The sequence below is a fragment of the Sinohyriopsis cumingii genome, unplaced genomic scaffold (assembly GCF_028554795.1).
Source record: "Sinohyriopsis cumingii isolate HCF-2022 unplaced genomic scaffold, ASM2855479v2 utg003461l, whole genome shotgun sequence".
In the NCBI taxonomy this organism is placed as follows: Eukaryota; Metazoa; Mollusca; class Bivalvia; order Unionida; family Unionidae; genus Sinohyriopsis; species Sinohyriopsis cumingii.
Window position 1 is genome coordinate 64,598 of NW_028316493.1, and position 21,010 is coordinate 85,607.

The 21,010-nt window shown below is 34.5% G+C and overlaps 1 protein-coding gene across 6 annotated transcripts in view; it reads left to right on the forward strand.

Moving 5' to 3' along the window:
* Positions 1-21,010, forward strand: part of LOC149769616 (putative RNA polymerase II subunit B1 CTD phosphatase RPAP2) — a 47,280-nt gene that overhangs the window by 11,759 nt on the left and 14,511 nt on the right. For all 6 annotated transcript variants that reach the window (XM_089949810.1, XM_089949806.1, XM_089949808.1 and 3 more), the window contains 5 exons: positions 411-509; positions 1,289-1,354; positions 3,798-3,925; positions 5,864-7,310; positions 8,980-9,083. In XM_089949810.1, coding sequence (XP_089805936.1) covers positions 411-509; positions 1,289-1,354; positions 3,798-3,925; positions 5,864-7,310; positions 8,980-9,083 — 1,844 coding nt within the window. The remainder of the gene's footprint in view (positions 1-410; positions 510-1,288; positions 1,355-3,797; positions 3,926-5,863; positions 7,311-8,979; positions 9,084-21,010) is intronic.

Here is a 21,010-nt window from a genome sequence, read left to right on the forward strand (position 1 = left end):
CGTAGAAAATGATCTGCTGTCACATACAGTGTCAGCAGATTAGGATCTGTGTTGTTCTACTGATTGCTTCTAACAAACTGCATAAATCAGATCTGCAGGTGCATTAAATGATGGCATATCTAGGTCTGTGCATTTTGCAGTTGGACTTAAGTTATAAATGAGAATATATAGTAAAAATGTTATATATAAGATAGTTTTTTGTTTTGCTGACATTTTAACATAAAAGATTCAAGTCTGCTTATTTGGAAGTGAAGTTGCATGTATTCATGGGGTGTGATGATGTCCTTTTTCATCTATATTCTCCCTGGGGGTGGGAGGTTTGTATAGTTTTATTTAATTTCTCTTTACGTTACCCCTAACAAAGAAATGGTTTCCCTCTCCCAGTAGTTTGCTCTTATTGTATATTTCAGGCTCATTATATCACGCCTTCTCACTTTGCCGATGTTATTGAGGAGAGAGGCATTGCCAATCAGTGTGGATATCCTGTGTGTCCCAACCAGCTAGGAAGTGTTTGTATTTTTGTTTATCTTCTACTTAAAACCTTTCATTTGTAATAAAAATTTTTCATTTACTCAATAAAGGATCTTACATGAGTCCTTTTCATGTATACAATATGAAATAAGTTAAATAATTTCTATCTTTTATCATAATTGGCAATCACAAATGATGAAATTATTCACTGACAGGTTTTATAACCTTCACAAGTAGAAATAATACATGATCATGTTTGTAACATAATGAAAATAAATAATCTAGTTGTTCAAACCGCAGTGTAGTGAGCTCATTAAGCTGCATATAAGTGTAGTGAACTTGCATAAAACTAAATTTTGAGGCCTCAGACATTTTGCTGTTGCCATACATGATCTAATGGCTGTTTTTGTATATCATTAAATGTTTATGTGACAGAAATGTGATTGTAGTTGTTAACATAAATGACACAAGTTATATGATAAAGTAGTTTGTTATGTTACATCTCATGCCTTAGTTGGTATTCTGAGAAGATGAAGTAATGATTTTATCATCAGTATACATGAACATTAGTAATTCACTTGGAGTAATATCATTTTCAGTTTTAAACCTCCTTATACAGAAGTGAAATTACTTATACACATGGGATTTTATAAAGTTTGCAATTTATTGATTCAAGTACACCATCTCTTTGAAAATCAGTTCTTCATTGCTAAAATTATTCTCTGGATTATTCTCCTGTATGTGATGTGAAAGTTTAATTACCTTTTCTTTAAAGTATTGACGGAGATTTGAAAATGTTTTTTTGTTACATTTTTAGGTGCCAAAAAAGAAATTCCATATATCAACAAAAACCAACAAGGTCTATGACATCAGTCAGAGAAAGGTATATTATTGCATTGATGCCATTTTCTGAACAACCCAGAGTTATAATAAAGAATTAGCATTGAAGGTCTCATACATAATGTTTTCAGCTATAAATTCAAAATACAGTCAGACTAGTCCTAACAATCATCTTTACTCATCATCCACCTGTTCACACCAGCCATTCTAATTTCCCCCACAGAAAATTTCCTATATAAATGTCCTGTATGTAATTGTCACCTGCCTTATGTCAGTGGCCAGGTGTTTTCTAACAAAGCAGTGGTTTCTTCCTGCACAACAGCAGCGACAGCTCAGTCTTTGACAAGGAAGGTATTGTTTAGATAAATGAATATCATATGAATTGATGTGCAGACATTTATCTCGCTTTACTCACTGTACCCCTGTCATGCTAATAATAAAACTCGGATGTCACTGTGTGAAATTCAAAAGAGGCAGTTTTATCATTACGGTAGAAGGTCAAAGCAATTTGGTTGGAAAAGTAATTGTGTTATCACAGCAGAACTGGAAGTCACCTTTTGTGCCAGTGTCAGAGTTATAGTTAGATATCTGCATCTATTTGCATAGCTACCAACCCTCACAATTTTGGCTTGAATGTCACAACTTTTTCAGCGATTCACGGATTCATGCTGCAAGCCAAAAATTCATGAATTCTCCAATTCTCAATTATTTTAAAGCTTTAATAAATTAACCAATTTCCCATTAAGCACTAGTCGTGATATTGGCAGTTGCCAACACGGTCCGGTACTGCTGGTCTTAATATTAGTAGAACTACAGCCGATTGGTACAGTTGGTCCAGTAGCAAGCATTTTAGCCTGTCTTAATCTATATGTGTTAGAGTAGTTTTACAAATGCTTTTGAGAGAAACAGGGGCCTAACCGGAATTTTGCTCCGCGCATGCATCACCACACTTATTTGAGTTACCGTTTGACATCACATGTAAGATCTTGAAAATGGCTTCACCACCAAGGAAAAAGAAATGTATTGCTCAAAAAGTGAAGTTTAATTTGGAATATATAAAAAATTGGCCGTACATTCTGCCATTAAACATTGATATACATCATGCTTTTTGCACACTGTGCCACAAATTGTAGTATTGGGCATGGTGGCAGAGACAATGTGATGAAGCACTAGGGTTGCAAAAATCATGTAGAAGTTGGGAAAATTAAGAATTCACAGATTTCAGCTCTGGAATATTTTAAGCCATCAGCGGAAGAGCTGCAAGCTATCAACGCAGAAGCATTATTTGTGACTTTTCTTGTTGAACACGAGCTACCTTTATCAGCTGGAGACCATGCTAAACATTTGTTCCAACAAATGTTCCCAGACTGGAAGATCGCTTCCAAAATGTCTTTTATAAGAACTAAAAGTGCTGCAGCTCCTGTGCATTCCTCTCAGCAGCATTGACAGTGAATGAGTATTTTCTTTAGTGGGGAAAAATAAGAGAGACTTTAGGGCCTCCTTAGCTGCAGAAATTTGTCAGCAATTTTAATCACAAAGATCAACCAGCAGGCAAGAAGTCTGAATTGTTTAGAAAACAAATCTATGATCAAGCACTTGATGAAGTTCCAGTCTGCCACAGTATCATGTCTTGATAAATAACCACAAGAACAAGTGAAGTTTATGAATACCATAATAAATAAAAATACCGATATATTTCTGCATATATGTAGTGTTTTAGTTTTATATTGCGATCTTGATAAAGTGTAGTATTGACGGTCAGGGTGGATGGAGTTATTGTCATGGTATTTTTCACTAATTCATGTCCAAATTCACTAATTTTCATCCCTATTTTCACTTATTGCTAGCCTGGAAGGTTGGCAGCTATGTATTTGCCTGTGAATTAAAGCTATCTCTGAAGAAAAAGTTTATCTTTGAGGAGAGATTTGAGTTACATTGCTTTTCTTTAGGATCAGGGGTCATTCGGTATTCAAGATTTGTTTGTGAAGTCGGGTGAAGTTTCAGTTCATGGGTCACAAAGCATATCCTTATGTGGAGACTTTTGATTTCCTACTTATCTCAGTTTTTTGACATAAGCCAACTGTATTTTGATCTTGGCAAGTTGGGCAATTGACTTACACCAATTTTGTTTTTTAAAGCAAGAAGAAACAAAGATCTCTATAGATTTTAAGTCTGTAATGATTTCATTATTAGGATTAAGTGAGCAGAATACAGTAATCTTGTGTGAAACATAAATTTGGGAGTGAACAACATATACACATAATTGATGACTTTGCTGTTATATATCATCAAAACTTATTATTAATAGTAATATAATATGGGTGTTTCAATTTACACTATACAACCCACAAAAGTGGACCAATACCATTTTCCAAATTCCTTCATGTATTTAACACTGGAACTTGATATGCCAGTTTCTTTGAACTAGTTTTTAAAAATATTTAGCAGTTATTTTTAAGATGATGTCTTTTCTCTTTTTGTTACAGAATTTCTGCAGCAATAGGTGTTACCAAGCCTCAATAATTTTTGAGAAACAAATTTCCTCTTCTCCAGTTTGGTCAAGAGATGATGAGCCAAGAGTCAAGTTCAAGTTACTTCCCCTGGATGGGAGGGGGTTTGTTGCATATGAAGACCATTAATCTATTGATTGACCAGTTGTCTGATTAAACAGTTTTCTGTCGATCCAATAACACTGCTTTTTATGTCAAAAAGAAAGGTTTCGCTTGCATTGCTTACACCATGTCATTTTACTAACTCTTCAAGCATAATGATATCATTAAAACTTCATTACATTTGACCTCTCACCTTCACCATGGCATATGTTTATTTTTAAAATATGTTTTTCTTTTTCAGAAAATTTCCCAGCATTCAAAACAGGATTTGTAGCTGCATTATAAAAATAGTGTACATGCCCAGTGAAAAATATCTAGGAAGCTGAAATTGTATTATGTTGTACATTCTGTCCATCTCCCAAAAATTGTCCTGTGTTGTATTGTACATTCTATAAATCTCCCAAATGCAGCTGGGCAAACTCTTGTCTGGTGAAACATAGATATGGTTGGTCATCTGTTGGAATATCTGTTAATAACGGACAATTGACATGTGCCACCTATGGTGGAGGAGAATTAGATCATAAATATTAAACTTAAATAATTAAACGTTTATTTTTTAATGTGGGAAGTATTCCACTGCTCTAAAATAATTGTGATAGAGAGTCAAACAGATCATTATTTTAGTTTGTGTTATTCCTTGATGATTCACAAACAAGACCTTCAGTAGAATCATATAAAAATCATTTTCAGTTTTGATATGTAATTGTTTGACTTATTGTTTCTGGAATTCATAATGCTGTCAAGGTCAGTCTTTTAGTTACATCGATTGGCAAATAATTGGGTCACATAAGGCATATTTTTACTATACCTGACCATAGACTCCTTTTATACCTGAAACTCACTTGAAAATAGGATTTCTTGCCTGACAATCGATCCATCCTTCTATCCAACTATGTCAGCAACTTTTACCTGAAGGCTTCTTACGGTGTTAAGTTGGTACTAAATAAAAATAGTGCTTGTGTGACATCCATTTGCTATACTTTCTAATACAGGAAAGTCGTATCAATATGAAGTTTTCAAAAGAAGATTAATTATAATATTTAGTTGGTTATATATGGCACTATGGAAACCAGCAAGAAAAACTATTTGCTACTCCTCCTAAAGAGAAGTTATATCAACATGGGAATTTTTCCAGAAAGACTTCTCATTGAGTATTGTTGGTCATAATCAGGGTTCATACGGTCTTTGACAGTTTTGAAAAAATGAGGTAGCATTGTCATTTCCTCGAAAGTTTGGGAAAATCTAGCAGATTTCCTTAAGGTTTTTAAAAGTCTTTGAAAATTGAAATAAACCCAAACATTTTAATTTCTTTCCATAATCACCAAAAAATTGTCCAAGTTTGTTAGATTCCGATGTAGTAGAGTTTTCCTGGTTTCTTTCTTTTGATGACGCATTCAGTTTCATTTCATCATTAAACAATATTGTAGTATTTTGCACTCATTTTTTTCTCATTTAACATAACTTTTATATAAAATGTTAACGAAAATAGTCCTTGGAAATCTATGTTTGTGGTTTCTGAAAGTCTGGGAAAAGTCTTTGAATTTATCATTCAGAACCCAGTTAAATGAAAATGATGCTGATCCAGCATCAAATAGGACCACCAGGTTTTATGCTTTGAGTCTAACTATACAGCAATTTTGAACATTTTTTATTAGGTGCTGTGTTTTTTTCTCATAATTTTGAAATAGTTTCAATATTTAAAACTTAATATCTGTGATTTTCACAAATTTTCTGATATCCCAGTTATGGTTGTGTTCCAAATTTTATTTAATGAAAGAAGATTGAAACTGTTAATTCATTGTTCTGTAATTTAAAATGGAACTTGACATCATAAAATGTTTTATTGAGGTAAACATTATAATGTTACACTGGGAATTTAAAATCATTTTCAGCATACATTATGAAGGGCTAACTTAAAAAATATTTCATTAAATTGATAGGGGCCTAGTTGGTGATGTTATAATCTGCCCAGCCATAGAAGTGAAAGCAGAATATGAGAAGCTTAAGAAATTAGAAAAGTATGAAGAGGTTTTGTCTCGTAAGAAAGAACAGTTCATGCAGATACAGAGATCTGATGAAAAGGAGACTCACATTATACACAATGCTGAGTCCCAGAATAAGGAAGAGAAACCTAAGGAGCAAGGTCATGTAGAAGCTTTTACTAAGCATGCTGATGAAGCAGAGTTGATTGTTGAATCAGAATTGTCAGAAAGTGTTAAAAATCTGCATTTGAATGTGGAAACACGGGAGAAGATTCAGAGTTGTGTTGAAGTCAAATCTGAGAGGGAAATTGTAAAGGAGTCAGAAATCAAAAGTCTGACTGGTTTGTGTAGCAGTTCATTAAACCTGATGACTGAAATATATACTGGAAATGCAGATACCAGTCAAGAAAGTAAGGGTATGACTTCATCAGCTAGAAAGAGTAAGGTGTGTAAACCAAAGGCAAAGCTATCAGACAGTGTACAGCCAAGTGTCATGTCCAAGACTGAGTATTTAATGACTTTATTGGACAAAAAGAAACATTTATTGAGTAAAATGGTGCAGCTTAAGTCTTTGGATGTTAAACCAAAGTCTGAATCTGCTCAGACTGACAATACAAACAGTCTGGCCACAGTTTTCTTAAAACCTGATCAGACATGTCTGAAATCGAGTCTTAATCGTTCTGATAGTGGTGATGGTGAATTAGACTCGAACACCAGAATTTTGGTGCTTAAAGATAGTGACAAAGCTACAAGTATACAGTTGTCTCAGGCAGATCACCATGATAAAAAATCTGAAAATTATTTTGAAGCTCACCATGGAGACAAAAGTAAATTTGATCTTAATTATTGCTATGGAAACAAAAATGAACAAAATTCTGATGGTCCCCATTACAAGTTTGAGGAAGAGGATTCCCAAGAAAAGCCTTCTGTGGATGAACTGATTTGTAAAAATACTGGAACCAAACCACCACACAGTTTGGAAGCTGTAACAGACAGAGGTTCAGCAAAAGTTATTGAAACACAGCCAGTTCCACAATTACACAGTCCACAATCTACCCCAGCAAATCCAATCAGGGCCTCGCCTTTAACACTGATTTGCCAAAATATGTTTGAATGGTTAACAAAGGAGTCCATAGATTATCTAGGACTTATGGCAGAAAGTTCAAAAAATAAACTGCCTGAAGGATTCCATAAACAGTATGCTGCATTGGCAAAAAGACTAGATGCAGAAGAGAGGGACTTTGAGGATGTTCTTGGAGAGGAAACAATGGAGGAAAGGAATGATAAGGAAACAAAGCCATTGCCTGACATAAGAAAACTAAAAGAGGAGACCAGAACCTTTGAGCTGAAAGTTACAGAGTTTTACAGGGGTGCTAGTTCATCATCAAAGAAGAAAACAAAACAGGTACACGTTTTTTTATATACTGTATATTAGGCATCTTCTTGCGGTCAAATAATTTACATACCAGTGAAAATTTTAACAGTTGAAAAAAGTAAAAGAATCTATCAATACTTAAATTTAGATAATTAAAGAAAAAAGGCATGACATCACAAATGTAGTGTTCAGCAGTTAACCCTACTGGTAGGACTTCATTTAGCCCTAATGGCAGGACTTTAGTTAGCCCTAATGGCAGGACTTAAATTAGCCCTAATGGCAGATTATAGTAACAAAGCTAATGGTCTGGAGGTAGCTTGACACAAAAGCAAATCACGCAGTAGTATTTCTTTCACAGTAAAACTGATTGGTCTGTAAGAAGACATTTGTACAGAGATTTATTATGTCTTGATGCACATTTAATTTACTTAATGTTCTTAAAACCACAATCCACCAATACCCTCCTTATCAATATCATGACTTTCACAACAATGCTAATAGTATAGAGCTAACTTGATGTCAAATCACAGTAAAACTGATTGGTCTGTAACAAGACAGTTATACAAATGTTCTTACAAAGCCTTGATACATGGTTAATTTATTTGATGTTCTGCAAACCAGCCCACCACACCCCTACCCCCCTTGTCAACGTCATGACAATTTTTTCTTTATTTACAAAACATATATTTTCAGAAGTAAGTCATATTTCCTGTCAATAAAAATACCTGTTAAAAATTATAAAAATTTGGTTCACGTCTAACTCACATGTATCTCAACCTTCCTTATTGAAAATTGATTTGATATGCAAAGCACTCTGTTGAGGCACACAGGATTGTTGTTTACCTTAAAAATGCATATAAATTTTCTTATTGAATTCAGTCAGGCTATTTTCGGACTTGATTGGTGAAATAAATTGTCAGTTATAGACTATATCAATATTAGAACTCACTTCAATAAGCAATTTGCTTGCTTAATTATAATATGTATCATTGTCAATAAACAATGTTTGAGTTTTGATGGGCTTTAATCAATTGATTTAGTTATTGCAAGTAACATGACAACAGAGACTATAGAAATTAAAGTAATTATATCATTTGGAGCTAGTATTGTTCAAGCTTTTAATTAATAACAGTACATATATGCAATAAACAGAATGACTGAGATAAAGAAATACCAGAAATTTGCAGTCAGAATTATTTATTAGTGGAAGACAACACTGAAATATTATCATGAAAGTATTCCTTATTGAAATCAAAGATATAATGAATCCTACTGTATATAGACCACTACATATAAGCATTGAAGTTACCTGGTGCATTGATATACAATCCTGACAGTACAGGTATTAATATTCCAGACAAAATGTTTGGGGAAAATGATAATACTCCATTAGTACATGCATTATTGAGACTGACAGGTAAGGTAATTGTTTAAAGGTTGGATACTTGGGTCAATGAAAGAGTTATGGCCCTTTTGCTTATCACAGTTTGTTGGATTCATTAATTCATATTGTCTTTATTGATCTCAAGAACAGGAATGATTCATGAAACCTGTACCTAACCTAACCATGTAGAAACAAGTAATTTATATCAATCAATATCTGACAGAATGTTATCCTTGTACAAAAGTTGTATGGAATAGATATATTGGAAAAGACAATATTGCATAATTGTATGGCTTTCCTGTTTCTTTCTCACAGGGGGAGTTTGCAGAACATGAGGGAATTATTGTCCTTCCAACAGTTGATAACCATGACCAAATGCTCATCCGAAGAAAGATTGTGATGGACAGACTGAGCAAAGTGTAAGTTATTTGTTTTTTTGTATTTGCTTCTCAGTCATGTGACAGTGTAGCTGTCTGTAGTATTCTGGAACATAAAGTTCAGAGACTTTTTTCATGAAAATGTTCTAGTTTGTAGAAAATTGAAGAAACAGTTTTGAATATTAAAGTCCAGACTTAAGTGTTACTTAATGTCAAATTTGTTTCAATACAGACTGAGATATGGGTGTATATATCTTATTCATATGTTGGTATTTGTTAGCTATGAAACTATTTTTCAAAACTTTGTATAAGCATCAAGGTTTAAAATGTTGTCACAATATCTTAAAAGCAAGTAAGGAGCCTTTTTGTAACTCTGAGAATAAACTGCCTCAAAGATGTACAGTTTTTAACTTGAGAGTGATATTGCTTCCATTCTGATGTTTGTTTTGGGTGTGTGAGAGAGAGAGAGATAAAAAAAAATCCAGCATTGTCAGCAGGTTCATGTCTTAGAAAGATAATGTATGGTTTCGTTTCAAGGGTGACATTTAGAGAGATATAATGAAACTTGGACAGGGACCAGAAGCTGAAAATCTTGGAAGCAGTGTCTCTCACTACAGATAGCTTTATTGTCACCATCTTTTGTGAAAGCTGAGGACAAATTATCCACATTTCCATCTGTCCGTCCATCACACTTTGATTTCCATTCTGTTGGTTTTAAATCTGTTTGCAACTATGACATGCAGCTTTGTATGTTCATCATTGTACCTGACTGGGGTTCCTATTTTCAAGGTCCTGTCTACATGTTAAATTGCTTGTTTGCACATACATGTACTTTGGTTCGAAATACTTGATTGAATGTTTTGGGAAAATAGCCCAAGGGCTGCATAAACTAAGCATACTCAAATGTATCGAAGAATTAAAGCATAAACTTCCATGTCCGAATCATTGATTAATCTTATCTGGGATGTTGAGATGCCCTCCCCACCCAATCTTGAAGATGCAGAAACAGCACCAGAACATATGTATCCATGAATACGGTAGAATCATTTATTAGTCTTGTTTGTGATGTCAAGATGCTCTCCTCATATATGGCTCTTAATATACGTATTGCAAATAAAATGTATCTCAGGTGTTGTTAAGCTGGAAAATTTCTTACAGTTCCCCATCCTACTCAGTGCAACAATGGACATGTTACAACTCCTGTTTGTCAGTATGAAGATCATATTTATTTCTGTAATTTGCTGGTGGACGTACCTCAGCAAAGATTCATCAAGCAGCAGAGAGGGTGAACAGACCACTTAATCCGTCATGTATGTTTTTTAGACAAAACAAAATAGTGACCCTTCATAGAGGTCATTAACATTACCGCGTCATCGATTGACCCAGACAAACAAGGGATGTGGTCACCACCCTCTCTGCTGCTAATCTTGAGGATCTTTAAATTTTAAATAATACTCTATCTCTGTTGGTGGTTTTTCTATTTTTGGGTTTATTTTTATTCTTTTTCTGTAATACGCCATCAGACTTCTATATCGATCTCCGTGGCAATTTTTACAAATCTGATATAATCCTCTAACGCCGTTGTTACATCCAACACAGCGTCGTGAACCAGCATGAGGATTTTTTGATAAAATATAATTATGTCTCCTGCAATATTCTCCATGGCACCTTTTGTTGCATTTATCTGTTGTTCCTTGAATCAGCCACGCACAATTGTGCATTATGTTAATGATATCTGTTTAATTAAATTTACACCTCTCTCTGCTGCTATTCATCCAAATATTTTATCAAGACCTACATGATATCTTATTCTAGGATCGTGCAAATTTATTGTTATAAATCCATGCGGAGTAGCTTGCGCTCGTGAAAAGAAATTTCTGAATTTAATTATATCCATGTCACCGCTGCACCAAGTTTGATGAATATTTCGCAACGTATGTGTATCAACTCCATTAAACACAACTAAAATATTACAGTTATCTCTGATCACTTTTGGTATTTGTGTGTATCATTGAGTAACATAAATGACGTCAGTGTTTTTAAGTCTACCTCGAGAAAATATTCTAGCTGGGTTTGTTTGTTTATCCAGCATCACATCATCATATACAACCAAATTATTCATAAATCCGTCTATGGAATCTACTGATGGTGCTTCATCAATATCAGTTATAAACTTGATAACATCGTCATCCAGTAATCGCGCGTTTTCATTAAAATCCTTGAGCACATCATAGCATCGTTGATCATCAACTGACGGGGCCACCAAATACAATTTATCCCACTTTAACCATCTCATTATAAGATTAAGTAACAACTGTGTCTTTCCACTTCCAGATGGTCCTATTATTATCATTCTGATGGAATTCGGTAGCGGAGGATGATGCTTAACAGGTTCTCGTTTTCTTGTTGCTGAGAAATCAATTATATCTATGCTATATAAAATATCTATGGATTTATATTGTGTAAAGTGCAGGACGCATACCCCGACGGATACACTAACAACTATTACCACAAAAAATAATAAATCAGCAGTTACTGGTAAGTGTATGTGGTGTGGTACGAAAAAATACAAATTTATCTCTACTGACTTGTCAGTGCAGTCAGGTAAAAAACCAAAACCAAGGTCAAGTAAAAACAAAAGCAACGTGGAGGTGATATTGCAGCAAAATTAACAAAGTTACTGGGAACTCCGTGGGCTAAATATCCAGGAGAAAAACATCTACCAGGATATAATTATTGCGGTCCTGGTACTCGACTCGATATCAGGCTCGATAATCAAGATCAACCAAAACCAGGCGAGGAACCAATAAACGCTATTGATAAAGCATGTCATGCTCATGATGTTGCGTATAAAAGTAAAAATCTACAAGATAGGCATATTGCAGATGTGAAATTAATTCACGCGCTAGATTCTATAAAAAATAAAAATATAAAAGAAAAAATTAGCTAATTGGTTAGTAACATCTGCGATGAAAGGTAAATTAGCGCTTGGGCCTGGTAATATATAAAAATGGAATCGATTTATTATTCCCCAGTTGGATACTGGAAAGGTAAAGCAGCAGTTAGTAAACTTGCTGATGCAGCAGCGGTTAAACATTCTACTGCTAAAGCGTGGTTATCCAAACAGGCAATATGGCAAATTTACCTACCACCACCTAAGCAAATTCAATTTGCACATTTCGATGTTAGTGTTCCTAATGAAGTTCATCAAGCTGATATTCTGTTTTTACCACATGATACTGTGCGTAGAAAAACGTACAAATACGCGCTAACCGTTGTTGGTGTTGCAAGTAGATATAAAGATGCAGAACCGCTATCAACGAAGACAGCACTTGAAGTAGCCGATGCTTTTAAGCAAATTTATCAACGAGGACCATTACGATGGCCACAGCTGCTACAGGTTGATCCTGGCAAGGAATTTCTTGGTCCAGTATCATCGCTGATGAAACAACATAATACCAAAATACGACGAGGACATAATGCAATTCATCTTGATCAGGCAATTGATGAACGATTTAATCGAACACTCACTGAGCGGTTATTTGGATATCAATACGCAAAGGAATTTATTCAGGATACGAGATCGCGCGAATGGGTGGCAAGATTACCAAGTGCGATAGCTGCATTAAATAACGAGATCACTTGAACAACCAACATGAAACCTATTTATTCAATTACAAAAAAAAATATACCAATACAACGACGTGATTCAGCACAGCCATTGCTAGGTAATGTCACTGTAAGGTATTTATACGAGCCCGGTGAACTTGAAGGCGGTAAAAAAAGAGCAACTGATCCTATTTGGAGTGTTACCACACATAAGATATCCACCGTAACTAGATCCCCAGGTAGACCCACAATCTACAGACTAGATTCAACTGCGTCTCAACGTGGATTTGTACGTGAGCAATTACAAGTAATTCCCGAGGATACACAATTACCACCGTGATCACTTAACTAGCACCCTGACGTCGGTTACATTCAAGACAGGTCAGCATGATATTTTCTCGTGTATGACCGCGACTGTTATCTTTTCTATCTACGGTAAATTGTCTTGGATCATTTTTTAGATACTGCCATAACATTATACAATTACAACTTGCACAATGATTATTCTGTTGTTGTTTCAATGTGCTGATAAATTCAACGTCGAGATCAAAATCGCGTGTATAACCAGCTAGTTTTTTTCTTATTATATCACTCTGACAATCGTCAAGGCCTCGACATTTATTGAGGTCATCACTAATCACTGACGAGTTCATGACAATTTGTCTCAATTGAGATATTTTTCTAACTCAAGACACTGCAAGATAAACTAAGTTCAACCATTCGATGTGATCATAGATGATCCAAACAACTGTATCAGTAATAGTTAGTCCCTGAGATGAATGAATCATCATTGCGTATCCAAGCGTCCATGGGGATTTATCAGCACGTAGAGCATCTTCAATAGCGTTGATATCAACTGTGATAATATCATTTAATACTAAATTTTGTTTCTCGATCTGTCCCGGTATATTAATGTCAATATTTTGACGTCGCGTATCTGCTGTTGATAACATAACAGAACTGGCAATGTTGGATATTTTTCTTTATGCAACTGAAACAACTCTCGTTGAAGTGTATCATGAACTATCTTTCTACTTGCAACTATCAGATCATCTGGTCGCCACGTCTGCAGAAAGTCGCTCATGGGTGTTTCTGAAATTATTCCACGCATTACTTCACACTGAATTTTATTTGGTTGTAGTCTGATTAATTTTTTAAACTGTTTCAACATTGCATCAAGTGCTCTATGATCATCATTTATGTCTTCGTAATAATCGACAAAGTTTTTTAGCCATCCATGTGGAGATGGTCCAACTATGGGTGGTGGTTGACCATGATCGCCACAAATTATCACAGCAGTATTTCTTGTTAACAACCAATCTAGAAACGTTTTTAATGTTTCTAACGGCACCGTGCATATTTCATCCCAAATGATGATCCTTGGAATGTATTTCTCACCCATCCTTAAATATGTCCATGTATCACCCTTCCATCGGAAGAAGCTGTGATAAGTACATGATTGTACTCCTCGTGGTTTCATTTCTCGCGCGAGTCTGTGTGTAGGTGTCAGCATGATCATATCTGATTTTTGAAATAGTTCGATCGCTCGAGTGGTTTTACCAGAACATCCCGGTCCGTTTAGATAAACCATTTTATTTCTTGCTATTGTATCATATACCGATGGTAACAACGAAGTTGTCGATGATATATTTGATCGCTGGTTTTTATAATAATCATCTTTGATCGTAACATCTGCTGATTCTGAATAATCGAGTATATTTTCTTTCTTTATTCTCCATGAACCCCATGGTGCATTATCTTCCGTAAAATCATCCAACAACGTTGCATATTTATTATTGATATAGAACGAATCCGTTGCAACCCTAACTGCGGTATCAGGGAATTTATTTATCATAGATAGCAAGTTTATGCTCACATAGGCCAACATCGATGATCTTAAATGCGTATACTGAGGCAATTCTCCATCCATATAGCTTACAATCATACCTAATCATGTTTCATTTGATAAATAAACATCCTCACAGTTTATAAATATATTTCTTGCTGCTGCATCATCAACTATAAAATCGTATTTGGTATCATCCAGTATTAATCGTGCATGATGTTGTTTATGATCATATGCTCCACCTTGAGTAAACTTTCCTATTATTTTTCTTCCAAGATCTTTTGCTGTTTTATCGCTATTATTGAGTTTAATCTCGAGGATTCTAGGGATATCATCGGGGGAAGCATCAGGACATTTTTCTCTAAGTTCCTTAATGACCTCATCAAGACTGATATTTTCCCTCGGTGGTAACCAAACCTCAGTTTGTTTCTTATCTGATATAATTGCCTCACTAACCACCAACGATACCAATATCACACAGTCGAGCATATATCATAATAAAACTATTGGTGCCCAGCGTTTTTCTGAGAAATGTCTACCAAACCAAACATAACATATCGTATGAAGATCCATAGCAAACTCAAATGATTCAACACAAGCAAATACAGTTAGATCAAAATTTGGCAATGGTCCATTTATTGATACTCGCGTCATTTCATGTGTTGGATGACCGAACCTTGCAAAATAATTAGAACAATCTCCGTATCCGAGAAAACTTCCTGGATAACATGCAACCATATCAACAGATATCATATTGTTGTAATTATATTTGGTGTTCCACAATCCGCCGTGGCCATACTCGACACAACTTAATTGTATATCCAAAAGAAATTCATTTTGGGTTGGTTTCCACGAGTTTTTTCTCTAGCAACATGAGCTGCAACAGATGGAACAGTAAAGCGGTTGCTGAGCAACTCATCAATGTTTTCTGAATATTTTTGAGCAAGATTTTTCATTTCGTCATGAAGGGATTCTTTGTGATGTATTTCACCGTTAGGTCGCACAAATTGATCATATTTTTCATCATCTGAGCTCTTAAATAACCACACTGACACAGGATCATTTTTACTTATTTTGTTAATAAAATCAAACATGTTATCATCATAAAATTTAACAGTTAGATTTCGTGGAAATATTGTTACTGCGCTAGTCCATACATGCGCGTTATGATCAATGATATTTATTGGAGTTCCTTTTGATTTATACTTTGATTCATACAAAATCTCTCCTGTTATCGTCGCTACGGTTATTGGGAATTTTAATTGTTTTCCTATGTCAGTGATATCTTTGATAGATGCCCCGGTATCTTTAACTGTTTCGCCCCACTTGTTTATTATTTTATGTCTTTTATCTGTTAAACCGTTTCCACGGGCCACGTTTGTAAAATGTTCTATTACTCGTTCAGCTACACATTGGCGCCAGTTTATCAATGTTAGGTTTTTCATTTATCACATAGATTCCATAAATAACTGCTGTTACAGGATACGCTCGTTCATAATATGGTTTGTCAATACCGGTCAATAGACCTGGTTTGGAATTTCTACTTAGTATGACAGTTTTTTTATTACTGTGGACGGGATCATATTTGTCACGGATAATCCAGTTATCTGTTTCTGCAAGTATGACAAATTTTATTCTGAAAAGATAACTTCTATCATCGAGCTGTTTAATAATAGCTGCTGCTCTTTTGTCATTCATCGTAGCATCAACACATTTGGCCTTGACCTTGTCATTGCGAATAATCTTGAACGTTGACCAAACATGAGATGCACCATCTGCGTAAAATTCTTTCTTGGCGTCATGAATTTTATTGATCAAACTTTTATTTTTCCGATCAACCAGATCTCGTATTAGCACGTCAGGAGATATCCTGTCAAGGTTGAATTTACTTATTTTCCAGGGCTTTATTCGGGATAATCTCTCAAACTCATCCATATTATATTTCAGACAAGTATTTAAATAAAAAAGTATTATATATATACAATGTCTCAATGCAAATGGTTGATGATCGGATCATTAACTCATTGTAATAAACCCTGCAGAAAGGAATTCTGTGGACAACACGTGCAAAATGTTCACTGTGGAAGCTTAGGACCAATACCATGTCTGCAATGTGGTGCTGGAGTACGAGGAAAAACACAGTTGTGTGCGTGTTGTGGTGGTAAACGATACAGAGAGCTTAAAAGATATTATGACAAAAAAAATAATGTCAATAACAACGCTATAAAATCCGTGGAGGATTATCGAAGTTTTCAGACAAATTATGATTTAAACAAATGATATTATTGTATAATGGAGCAAAATATGAACCATGAGTTTATAAAGCATCCTACAGTAACAAACTACGAATCAAATATTGATGGTGTGATCAGAAATTGTCAGAAAAAAGTACCAGTTGGTTATATTAATAATCATGGTTATCTATTGTTTACTGCTGGGAAGAAAAATTATCTCTATCGTCGATTTTTGTATGAATGTCGCAAGGGGTTGATCAAAGATGGTCTAGTGATTGATCATATTGACGGGAATCCTCAAAATAATAGTTTATCCAATCTTCAAACTGTTACACATATCGATAACTCTACCCCGAGTTTGGCTGGTAAATATGACAGAACAATTGTAAGGATGGCGGTAAAATCCACAAACATAGAAACTGGCGAAGAAATTATATTTCAATCAATGTATTCAGCTGCGAAATACTTTGATATTAACTCGCATGTGGTAAATTACATAGCAGAAAATATAACCAAATCCACTCTTTCCAGTAAATATAAACAGAAAATCATGTTCCAGTATTGTTAATGAGATAAACTATCATCACTACCTCGAATTATATTTATTAACTATTTTTTAATTATTTATTTTTTTTGTCAGAAATTCCCACTCGTATACTACTTACCTGAAGAAGGGGGATAACTCCGTTGAGCATACTCATGTAATTGAGTTACTTCCCTTTGACCTTGTTCACGATCGTAAGCGGAAAATTGCTATAATACATCTATTTCAAATTTGCGATGTATTTTTAACCATCTACATCGTAATTAATACTCGTAGAAAGATATTTATGGTTTCTAATTTACAAACAGAAAAAATAACTGCAGTTACATTGTATAATAGTAGATCCATTGCAGAGATACATTTATCATTTTGATGATGCGGAAAAACCACAGAAATATTCCCCAATTATGGGTTTTTCTGGGTTCCTCCACTATATATACTGGCCTTATACGCTGTGTTTTTGCCTCTAAACTTGCTAGTCTGCGGTGGCAGACTAGGAGTTATGGGGTTTAATGTTGTGTTTTGCCTCTAAACTTGCTAGTGTGTGGTGGCAGACTAGAAGTTATGGGGTTTAATGTTGTCTTTTGCCTCTAAACTTCTAGTGTGCGGTAGCAGACTAGGAGTTATGGGGTTGTACCATCTTTATATGTATCCTTGAACTTGCTAGGCTGCGGTGGCAGACTAGGAGTTATGGGATTTATATGTATCCTCTAAACTTACTTGAATGCGATGGCAATCTAGTAGTTTATATGGGGATTTAATGCCCTTGAACTCGTAGAATGTGGTGGCAAGCTACGAGTTCTGGGTTGTGCTGTCCTTAATTAAGATTATATGTTCTGTGTATCCTCTAAACTCGTAGAATGCGGTGGCAAGCTACGAGTTTAATGGGGATTATATATATTGTGCTGTCTTCACCAAATACACCCTCTTGGGCCTCTAGACCATTGTTTGACGGGTTAGGGGCTCTCATAGGGGGTAGTGTTTCGTGTGCCCATTGAACTTCGGTAGAATGCGGTGGCAAGCTACGAGTTCTGGGTTGTAAATATGTAAATACTATATGTTGTGCTGTGCCTGTTGAACTTGCTAAAAGACTCGAATAGAGGTTCATAGGGGATATATTTTTTTCTTTTAATTATATATATACTACATAATGATGTTGTTGTAGGGTTTAACGCCATTTTTCAGCACGATAGGCTATACATGGTGGCCAGTATTAATGGTGGAGGAAGAAAACACCGGAAAGAACCACCAACCCACGAGAAGCTACTGGCAAGCTTTCTCACATGACCACATTGGTTGAATCTTAGACTCGAACCACCGCAGACAGAGGTGAGATGGCAGTGATCCGTAACGAAGAGCGCTTTAGACCACTCGGCCACTCGGGGCCCACTAAATAATGAACCATGAAAATATCAATGATGTAATTGTTGCTATTAAAAAATTAGAAAAAGACAGTATTAATATGTCTGATGAACTAAATCCTGAAAAGATTATATCTGATTTTGAAATCTTACAAGAACGTAAAAATGATGGTGGTTTTACACTGTCGTCGGAATACAAGTTCATAAAACGAATTCAGGCAGCGATGATCCAGTCACTAGCTGCAGTAAAAGATGATCAGGTCAAGGACTTCGTTCCTCTCTCTGCCGCAGTAGAAAAAATTAGATCAGAGTTATCCCATGAATACGAGGCAAATAAAACAATTACTACTCTTATAAGACAATTAAAGAAGATCATGTTGGATCATGAAATGACCGAACAAGTGTAATATTTTTATTTATTCTGAAATACTTTTTATTTATTCTGAAATATTTTATTTTTTGCAAAAACTGATCGATTTTGTTAATTTTGAGTAACCATTTACTATTCAAAATTAACAAACTGATCGATTTGTATCATTTTAAGTACCCATTTACTAGTCAAAATTAACAAACTGATTGATTTGCACAATTTTAAGTACCAATCACCATATCAATTTAAGATATTTCTGATAAAACAAAATATTTCTGATAAAATAAAAAAATATTTCAGAATAATAATAAAATATCTCTGATAAAATAAAAAAATATTTCAGAATAATAATAAAAAAAATTTTGTAGTATTTTTTGCAAAACTGATCGATTTGCATGATTTTGAGTACCTAAATACCCATCAGAATTAACAAACTGATCGATTTGCATGATTTTGAGTACGCATTTACTAGTCAAAATTAACAAACTGATTTGCATGATTTTGAGTACCAATCACCATATCAATTTAAGATATTTCTGATAAAATAAAAAAATATTTCAGATTATAATAACTATTTCAGATTACTTGCAAAACTGATCAGTTTGCATGATTTTGAGTACCTAAATACCCATCACAATTAACAAACTAATTGATTTGCATGATTTTGAGTACCAATCATCATATCAATTTCAGAATAAAAAAAATAATTCACAATAATAGGATATTTTTTGGTAGTATTTTTTGCAAAACTGATTGATTTGCATGATTTTGAGTACCTAAATACCCATCAGAATTAGCAAACTGATCGATTTGCATGATTTTGAGTACCTAAATACCCATCAGAATTAACAAACTGATCGATTTACATGATTTTAAATACCAACCACCATATCAATTTCAGAATAAATACAATATTTTTGATAAAATAAAATATTTCTGATAAAATAAAATATCTCTGATAAAATAATAAAATATTTCTGATAAAATAGAAGATATTTCAGAATAATAATAAAATATTTCTGATAAAATAAAATATTTTAGAATAAATACAATATTTCTGAAAAATCTACGATAAAGATCTACGACAGAAATCTTAGGATTTCACATACAGATTGACAGTCAGTTCCTCCCCACGCAGGTCAATTAATCGTCCTATGTGGTCAGTTAGTTTAAAATTTATTTGTGTTAACATATCATTATGACACCGCAGATAAACAGGATTAGTTGGTTCTTGCACGATCAAAACCCCAGGGGGAACTTGTGGTGTGAACATGTATAAAATGTATCCTTGTTGAGCCTGATTTGATCTTCCAAGATCTATTTGATAGCTACCATCGATCACATCACAAACTAGATTAACCGCGATCATTGAGGTTATATTAACGATTCCTGGAGATAAATGTCTACCGTTGCTGTGTGGATCATTATTATGTCTAAGAACAAGTGGAGGTGGGGCTATTTTTCTCCATGCATCGAGTATTTCAGGAAAGTTTTTCGTGATAAGATCATTGATAGATTTTTTTAATTCGCATGTGGAAAATCCTGGCAATATGAACGTTGGTATATCCGCGTCAGTTATCTTATAATGATCAGTAAATAATCTTTTAACTGTTTTACGAGGTTCAGCATTATAAGTAACACTACCACCAGTAAATGCAGACTGTCTTGGAGTGTTGATAGTAAGTGATAGAGTAATAATTTTATTAATATAATTAAGATCTGATATAACATGGTTTAAATGTTGTATTGTTTCAATAATCTGTTGTCTTGTATTTTCTGAATAAAGATGTGTTATATCAAGAAATAAATTTCGTAGATTACCGAATACACGTTCATACTCGGACTTAATTGTATTGGAAAATAAACCAGTAAATCTTTCATTGACAAACGCTTTTTTATTACTAACATAGTACATATTATCTTCTACCATCATAGGAAGTTGTGTGCCATCAGGTGCAGTAAATACAGCTCTAGCATCACCTATATAGTAATTTGTTAGAGTCCA